Here is a 9,644-nt window from a genome sequence, read left to right on the forward strand (position 1 = left end):
TTAGTGCATAGAGATTTTACTATACTAGAAAATTCATTAAAATCCATCATTTTTTCAAACAAAAGAAAATTCATAAATTTTTGAATACTATCAGATTTTAATGAATTTTTTAAAATCCAAATCGAATACCACCAATTTTTGATTAACTTTTTAACATCTAAATTGAATACACACAGATTTTAAAAGACATTTGACAATTCGTGTTAAATACCATCATATTATAAAAAAATATTTAAATTCAAATTGAATACCTCATAATTTTCAAAATCCCAAAAAATTATATAAAATCTCAATTAAATTAACACACTTTAATCTTTTCTGGAAATTGTTCTTTACATGGTATAGGAATCAAAATATATTTTATTATTATAATAAATTTCAGGACTTTTTTGAAAAATTTCAAGTTCAAAAAATATTTTTGCAAAAATAATTTCGCTTTTTGAAAAAAAATTAAATTTATTTTTTTATGTGCAGTTAATTAATATTTGCAACATAATGTAGTTAATTATTAAAAGTAATGTTATTATTATTTATATTATTAAACAAACTCAATTTTAAAATACAAAAAATACTTTATTTTCTAATATTTAAATTGAGTTATAAAAAGTTGAACACTACGTGTGTCACTTTGTCAATTCATTCAAAAACTTCCACAACACACTTTTCTTGAGCCCTTTTCATATAAACCCCCCAAGAGCCAAGAAGAACCTGTGTCAATAATATTTTAATATACACACTGAGACAGTGAGACACACAGAGAGTCTTGAATTTAGGCAAAGAAATGTCAGGTGATGCAAGAAGAACAACTAGAAACAACAAAAGATTGAGAGAAGAAGCTTCTGAAACTGGGATTTTAAATGGTGGGCCTGAAGAATTAAAGGGCCTTGAAAAGTATTCAAGAATGAGTGTTAAACAATTACAGCAAGAAGCTACTGATAGAGGGGTTTCTGCAATTGGGTTGAAGAAAGAACTTGTTGAGAGGCTTTGTGTTGCTGATAGTTCTGACCCCATTGTGTTTGATGGTAAGTGTTCCTGCACTGAGAGAGAGAGAGGAGAGAGAGTTGAGAGAGAGAGAAAAAAAGAGAGTTGATAAAGGGGGAGAGAGAGAGAGAAAGAGAGAGTTGAGAGAGAGAGGGAGGCAGGGAGAGATAGAGAGAGAGGGAGAGATAAAGGGAGAGAGAGAGAAAGGGAGGGAGAGAGAGAGAGAGGAGAGAGTGTTTAGTGTACTGTTTAACAGGTTAATACATTTTAGTTTTTTGTAAATTGCCTATTACATAATGTGTGTTTTCTTGCCTGTTGATACCATTTTGAACTTTCTGATGGGAATAATCTGAACTTTTCGGAATCTTGAAAGTTTTGATTTTTAACATTTTTACAAGTTTTTTTTTTTTTTTTTTTGCGGGTGAAAAAACTTATGTATAATATTAGCCCTTCGCTGACCCTACTTTAGAGTGAGACAAAAGGGCTGTCTTTGATTTTGTCTCGTTTGGTGTGTGTGCTGTAATTTATTTTGTTTAACGGAATTTAGGCGAAGAAAAGAATGATGTTCAAGAGCGCAAGTATGCAAGCATGACTGTAAAGCAATTACGCCAAGAATCCACTGCTCGAGAGCTTTCTGCAATCGGTACAAAGAAAGAACTCATTGATAGGCTCTCTGTTGCTGACAATTATAAGCGCATCTTGCTTGATGGTAGGTAATTCATGATTAATTGAGCTTTTACATTGTACATGACTACATGCTAATATATGCATATTTCGATATGTTTTATTGTGTTAATTTTATCATTTACTTTATCTTTAAGCTGATGTATATACAATGACATGGTAAATGATTTAAGCAGCACTAAACTGGCAAATACATGAAAGAGCATACATAGTCATATGATAATGATGGTCACAGAGGAGTGTGATATGTGACAGCTTATGATTGTCTTACCAGTTGGGGTTATATTTGGTAATATGTTGATGATCTACTGAAACTAAGTTGTAATTCTATATTTAAAAAAACAAAATCAAATTTTTGCCTGGCTTGATAATGCGTGCTTTGCCTCTCTCCATTGGCTAAAGCGCACACCTCACTAAAGCCGACGCACCACAGAAAATGCCGATGCCATTTTAAAGTTTCTCTAAACAATTCAAACTCATAAAAATAAATATCTGAATTTTGATTTTTAACATTTTCCAAAATTTATTAAAAATGACGAAGGTCTGCATTTAAAGAACAGTCTTTCTGCCCGGGTGTAGGAAGGATCTCCCACCAGATTGGAAGACTTTACGTCCGAGTGAAACATACCATGTTTGTTTGTTTTGGTTTTGGTATGCGTTTGTGTATCTATTTTATTGGGTTTGATGATATTCAGGCGAAGAAAAGAAATATGTTGGTGAAAGCAAGTATACAAGCATGACAGTTAAACAATTACGCCAAGAAGCCTCTGCTCAAGGAATTTCTGTAACTGGGTCGAAGAAAGAGCTGATTGATAGGCTTTCCGTTGCTAACAATTCAGAGAAAATTGTTTTTGATGGTAATTTATGATTAACAAGCTTTTACACCTTATTATATTTGTGTGTGTCCTATGTTAAGTGTAATGTCTTTTATGTTCTTACAAATTTTTTTCTTAATTTTCCTCTTATATATGGTGTTCTTGCCTGTTGATGCCATTTTGAAACTTTTCAATCAAAGATCTTCAAATGAAATTTAAGTTATGATTTTTGTCGTTTTTAAGTTTTTTATTAAAAGCTGAGGATCTATCATGTAATATTCCTCCCAAGACCCTGTTTTCAAGTGGGCATACCTGGTATATTTTGTGTGGCATGTGTATGTATTTTATTGGGTTTGGTGGAATACAGGAGAAGAAAATAAGCATGTTGATGATAACAAGAAGGAAAGGCTGGTAACAGCAACAAAGAAAGGTGCAGCAGTACTTGATCAATGGCTGTCTGATGAGATTAAGTTACAGTACCATGTATTGCAGCGAGTAAGTGGCATAGCTGCAGAACATGTCACTTGGTTACAATTATGCCTAAGGATTAAGAATTTAACTGTCAAACATACTAAACTTCCGTTTGATTTCCCTTTCCTTGATACGTACACGTGTTTTCTTTCTAATGCTTTTCCTATGTATGTAGGGCGATGAAATTTATGATGCAATGTTGAACCAGACAAATGTTGGGGATAACAATAACAAGTTCTATGTTATTCAACTTCTAGGTCATTCCTTACTTTTATACCTCTACCTGTAATTTTCCCCAAGAATTTTTATTTGGTTGATGGATGCTTTTTAAGTGACTTACTGAAAATTCAGAAAGTCGGATCTATATATATATATTTATATATAAAATCTACATATGTAGATACCTTTTATTATTGTTATTATTATTAGTTTTGGGAGGGGGTGGCATTGGCAAGTTTAATACAAACCTACTGGACTTTCAGTGGATGTGGAATGAATGATGGGGACTGGCAAGTTGGCAAGTGAGCTGCTTTCAGATATTACATAAGAACTTTTTGTAGTCCTGTCTTATTGAATTATTACATCTCTAATAGGTGTTAGCAACTCCAACCCAACACCATAACACTATAATAGTGTAAGTTTTGGTGTAAAACCAACACCAACCCAACACTATAATAGTGTAAAAGTTACACCAAATGAATAGCGTGACACCAAATTTGGTGTCAAAGGTACATTTGGTGTAATTTTTACACCAATTTGGTGTAATTCATAATTCCTTCTATTCCCTTGCCTTTATTAACAAAAATAAATTTATTACCACCATATCCCATTTATATCCTATTATATCCAAACAAGCTATTTGCTTTTGGAAAAGTAAGAATATCATATCCTTATTTAGACAGTTAGTGTAAAATATAGTGTAAATGAGTTGAAGTTGATTTTATGAATTGTGTAATTTTGACACTAAAATAGTGTAAATAGTGTAAAAGTTACACTATTTTAGTGTTATAGGTTGGAGATGATCTAATCAACATCCATGCTCGTATATCTTGAATTCTACTATATATTTTCTTATCTTGCTTTCTGTGTTCCAAACTGATTGCAGAATCAGATGATGGTGTAAGGTACATGGTTTATAATAGATGGGGAAGGGTTGGTATTAAGGGTCAAGATAAATTACACGGTCCTTATACATCACTAGAGTGTGCTATCCAGGAGTTCGAACAGAAGTTCTATGCCAAGACTAAGAACCAGTGGTCTGGCCGTAAAGACTTTGTTTGTTACCCAAAGTGCTACAGATGGCTGGAAATGGATTACAGTGAAACAGATAAAAAATCAGATGTGAGTTTTTTTACGTTTTTACTTTTATGTGCAATTGATAATTTAGTAGCTCTCTATATTAGGTACTAGATTCGTGCACTTTTGGAATTTGCCTTTCTACTTAATTTAATCCGGTGTCTGTAAATTGGTTCCAGGCATTTCACGTGATATAATATGATAACGTTATTAAGAGGAAGGGACATCCAAATAAAATGAAGTATAAATAAATCAGGGGTGCCTATGTTTCATTAATTGAATTTAACTGCCTGTTTTTTTTTTAATTTCTATTGCAGCATTAAATTGGTGGTCAGTGGTCACTTATGCTGATGTTTGAGAGTCTTGCTTTTTTATATTTTCTTAGAAAAGCTTTTGAAATAAATTTGACTTTGAATATTTATAAAGTTGAGGTAACTATTATCAGGTACAAGCAAAGCAAAGGTCCATAAGCGACATACAACCTCGAGAAACTAAGTTGGAAGCCCGTGTAGCAAAGTTTATTTCTCTCATATGTAACGTCAGCATGATGAAGCAACAAATGATAGAGATAGGTTTGTTTCTTTGGGTTCCTTCATATCATTGCAAGTGTATAAGGTTATCATTATGCAGCTAGACCAGTAATTAAAAATTTTGTGAGCTGTCACCCTGTTGAATCTCTGATTTGCGAAATGTCCTATGCTCATTAACTTTTAGAAGTACTTTGTATGTCAATAGTATGCTCTGTTCCACTTATTAGTTTCACTTCACTGTTTATTCTGCTGTAGGATATAATGCTGATAAGTTGCCACTTGGTAAGCTAAGCAGGTCGACAATTTCTGAGGTCAGCCTTTCTATGATGCATGTCTTCTCTTTTGATTGTTTTCACGTTGATATCGAAACCAAACTATTTAGATATAAATGTGTATGTTGATCTGTAAAAGCAATCTAGAGGTTTATTGAGAGCCATGTACACCTTAAATATATCATGTAGCAGATCATTAATAACCTTTTATCTGCAATGTAGCTTATTACAAGCAACGACATTTGGGTCGGGCTATAAATTTGTGATTTTTATCCCAAGTATAGTTCCTGTTGGCATTGAAATTGTTATTTTTTGGTTTTGATATATTAGAACAAATGGCAATTTAAATCTGTCTAGAAACTATGTACAATAAATTTTTCTTTTCATGAAAGGATTCTAATGGATTTTCAGGGAAAAAATTATAATGGGAAACTTAAACCTACTAAATGTCCAATTTTTTCCAGGGCTATAAGGTGTTGAAGAAAATTGCGGATGTAATTGGACAATCAGATAGAAAAAAGCTTGAGCAGCTAAGTGGGTGAGAATCGTTCACCAGAATGTGCCTTCTCTAATTCATGAACAAAACTTTTAGCTAAGGTTTCTTACTAAACAGAACAAAGCACACAGTCAAACGTATATCATGAAGATGGATCTGATCTACTTTTCTACTGAACTTCATATTTGATTAATGATGATATTCTTACTATCTATTACCAGTATTAACAATATTTCCCATGACTTTTTGCTGCAGAGAATTTTACACAGTGATTCCTCACGATTTTGGTTTTAAGAAGATGCGTGAGTTTCTTCTTCTTTCACTTTATACGATTTCTTATCACTGACCTTGGGCACATGCGTCACGTATGATTAACTTTGTTTCACCTTATCATTCAGTTTCTTTTGAGTTTAAGAAAATTTGGATAAATTCCACTTTAAATGTGGACTGCCACATTTAATTGAAAATGTAACCAACTATCCTCCAAAAGCTTATAGTAGTATATTTTTATTGTCGACCATAAATTCATAATTAATGGTAGAAAGTAAACAATTTAGTCCAAACAACCTCGTTAACAATGGATTTACTACGTTGACAGGTGAATTTGTCATCGACAGTCCTCAAAAATTAAAACGCAAATTGGAAATGGTAGTTCTCTTTTTTCTTTATTGATCAGAGAATGAATTGCAATGAGATTTGTCGTGTGTCCAATTAAATGTATGATCTCTTATAATCTTATGAGACAGGTTGAAGCCTTAGGTGAGATTGTGGTTGCGACAAAGTTGTTGGAGGATGACATGGGAATGCAGGTGTGTTTCTCTACTCTGGATAAAATTGTGCTGTGAATTTCTGCAGCATTCTTTTTTTCATCATATCTACTCTTCTTAACAGGTTATTTATTTGGGCAAATTTAGTGTATTTTTTCCAGTTATGGTCAATCACCAAAATTTCTCTTGAATACGTTGTCTTTGTATCATTAAAATAACAACCATATACGTTGGGTACTATCCGTCTAGACCTTATTTAAAGGGACTTACAACGTCAATTTTAACAATTTACTTCTATAATAGGAAGATCCTCTGTATTCCTCTTATCAACGCCTCAATTGTGATTTGCTGCCACTTGAAGTCGACTCTAAGGAGTTCTTCATGGTATGGCTTACTGCTTTTAACTTGTTATAGGCTTAATGTTTGCAATGTGCTCTTCTTATCCTTCCTTGACCGGTTCAATGTCCAGGTAGTTGGAATTTTGTAGTCCTAAATTAGTTTTACTTGTATAGTTTTTATAGGATTTTGGTTTGCATACAGGTTTCCAAGTATATGAAGAACACTCATGCGAAGACACATTCAAATTATTCTGTAGATATTGTCCAGATATTACGGGTCTCCAGGGAGGGTGAAGCTGAGCGATTCAAGAAGGTAAATCCAATATTTACTTATGTTTGTGGGGTTTTCTTCTATGAATTTATATTTTTTTTTTTTGCAATTATAGTATCATTTTCATTCTGGTTTAATATCATGGCTTCCTCCTATTCTTCTAAGCAGTTCTCTGGTACGAAAAATAGAATGCTATTGTGGCATGGTTCTCGGCTTACAAACTGGACTGGAATACTGAAACAAGGTAATCTTCTCTCTCTCTCCCTATATATTTTTCTTTTGTTGTTAAAAACAATTTTTCTCACGTCAGTTTACCCCATGGGTAACACTAGGTCTGCGCATCGCCCCTCCAGAAGCACCTGTCACCGGATACATGTTTGGAAAGGGTGTCTATTTTGCTGACATGTTCTCTAAAAGTGCAAATTATTGCTGCTCAACGCGTACGGCTACATCTGGAGTGCTGCTTTTATGTGAGGTAGTCTAGATATTCAAATTTCCTAACCATATTAAGTAATAAAATAAGTTAAAGGCCTTTAAGCACTTTAATGGATGAGCTGTGTTGGTGTATGATCTTAAATAGCATTAAATTCCTTGATTTTAGGTGGGATGAGAATTGTGATTCTTTTACTGTATTTCTCTGATAACATGAGGAGCCTGAATGGCTAATTGATTTTTTTTTTCTTTTTATATATTAGGTAAACCTCTTCTTGCTATCCACTAGGTTCGCAGGTTTGAGTCCCTGGAAATGGTCTCTGTAGACAAACCTTTACTTTGAGAACACTGTCTTTATGTCACTGCCACTAGTGCTTCTGGTTGGGTGGAATAAAATGGAGTGGGATGGATATGACTGATTATTAGACCATTTAGTTGTCATTTAAACATAATTATTATCTGTGACATCATTTCATTTTTAATTGGTAGTTTCTTTCCTTCCATTTCACATGGCTATCTTACATTCTCATTTTCAACAATCTACATCTTCCACACATTTCATCATCTTTGTCCATACACGCCATCATCACCTCCATGAGCCCCCCCCCCCATCTCACCGTCTTTTTTGTCCTTTCTTTTTAACCCTTAAAGTTTGTTCACAACTCTGGTTCAGTTCCTGCCGAATGCATTCCAGCTAAACTAAGGCAAAATCAGACTCTACAAATGCTAACTCTTAACGAACATCTAGTAGAGAGAAATAGAATACACCTCCAAATTCTAGTAGAGAGATAGAATACACCTCCAAATTTCTAATGAGTATATCGAGATTCACAATTGTTTAATTTTCCAAAGCACTCTACTGGATGAACCATGAATCTCATACATTTTGTGGATATGATATATTCCAATTTGTTGGAAAAAGGTTTTAATTGTGGCCGTGGCAGATAACCTTAATTTGTGAAACCATGAATTTCTTGTAGTTTATTGTCTTCAGTGTGATCTTATTTTGTAGGTTGCATTGGGGGACATGGCTGAGCTACTAGATGCAAAATATGACGCAGATAAATTGCCAGATGGAAAGCTAAGGTTCCATTCTTTTTTGAAATTGCTAATCTTTTTTTACATCTCTCTAAGTCGCCTACTTTTTTATGCCGTTTTTCTTTTAGCATTATTAATGATTGTACATATAAAGCACCTTCTGTCCTAGATGTTTCACATGTATCTGATGCATATTGATATTGATTCAAGGTTTGCAAGTAATAGTTCGCTTTTAATCTCTCAAAATAATTAATCTGCTATCATTCTGAAAAATCGTTCCCGTGGTAAGTCTAGCTTTTTTGAGTACGCTTGTCGACCCAATTTAGTAGGATCCATATAATCATGACATGCGACTCTACAAGCATACATACATGCACATTAAGGGATTGCTTTTGCTACAATATGAGATTATTATCATTTTTTTAATATTATTTTTCAACGCAGCACAAAAGGAGTTGGTGTGACTGCCCCAGATTTTTCAGAGGTTGAGACACTTGAAGATGGCGTAGTTGTTCCTCTAGGAAAGCCAAAGCAACATTCAGATGTGAAGGTTGTACTCGTATACCAATTTGCAACACTAATGATTTGTTATTCCTTTTCTTAACTTCAAGATACATAAACAAGTAGAATTTGCATATTATCAAAATTAACCGAATTTACTCATATGCGGAATTTCTTTTACAGGCTAGCTTGTTGTACAACGAATATATAGTCTATAATCCAGATCAGATAAGGATGCGCTATGCCGTCCATGTTAATTTCAACTTCAAGAGATGAAAGATGTCACTGCTGCATCATAGACAACCAGATTCATGGAATGTGTTATGTACAATTAGATAGATTGTTCTCTGGAGATGAACTTGTAAAAGTACATTGATTTCAACTCTTTATGTATTTAGAATGAATGCCAGGGCCTATCTAGACGTTGATTCTCCAGACAGATTCAGTTGTCCAGGAAAGATAGAAAATTTTAAATTTGAAAAGTACCTGTACCAGCTGATTTTATTATTTTATTTTGGAGTGTACATAACTTGCAAATCGAAGGTAAACATAAATTAATAGTACTTGAATAAAATTATGGGCGCCATAAAATAACTCGTGTCGTAAAAGTTTATCTTTTATTCTAGTCTCGAGAATTGTTATGCGGGTTACTTTAAATGTTAATATTATGTTTTGATTTTAAGTTTTTTAATTTTTTAATTCTTTCAATAGTTATATAAGATAGAAATGTGTCTTCGTTAAAAGTTAGTATA

General features: G+C 33.4%; 1 protein-coding gene across 2 annotated transcripts; it reads left to right on the top strand.

Moving 5' to 3' along the window:
- Positions 1–647: 647 nt before the first annotated feature.
- Positions 648–9,404, top strand: LOC141693867 (poly [ADP-ribose] polymerase 2). 2 transcript variants are annotated; one of them, XM_074499057.1, is made up of 19 exons: positions 648–1,022; positions 1,529–1,690; positions 2,361–2,522; positions 2,848–2,975; positions 3,127–3,208; positions 4,057–4,292; positions 4,693–4,819; positions 5,033–5,088; positions 5,514–5,587; positions 5,801–5,847; positions 6,144–6,193; positions 6,292–6,354; positions 6,616–6,696; positions 6,853–6,963; positions 7,090–7,165; positions 7,254–7,396; positions 8,366–8,439; positions 8,836–8,941; positions 9,076–9,404. In XM_074499057.1, exons 1-19 carry the CDS (start codon positions 782–784, stop codon positions 9,166–9,168), a joined length of 2,112 nt encoding a protein of 703 aa, XP_074355158.1. In that variant the 5' UTR covers positions 648–781; the 3' UTR covers positions 9,169–9,404. The 2 variants fall into 2 exon arrangements, with proteins under 2 accessions (XP_074355158.1, XP_074355159.1); XM_074499058.1 differs by lacking the exon at positions 6,616–6,696.
- Positions 9,405–9,644: the final 240 nt, after the last annotated feature.

The sequence above is a fragment of the Apium graveolens genome, chromosome 10 (genome assembly GCF_009905375.1).
Source record: "Apium graveolens cultivar Ventura chromosome 10, ASM990537v1, whole genome shotgun sequence".
In the NCBI taxonomy this organism is placed as follows: Eukaryota; Viridiplantae; Streptophyta; class Magnoliopsida; order Apiales; family Apiaceae; genus Apium; species Apium graveolens.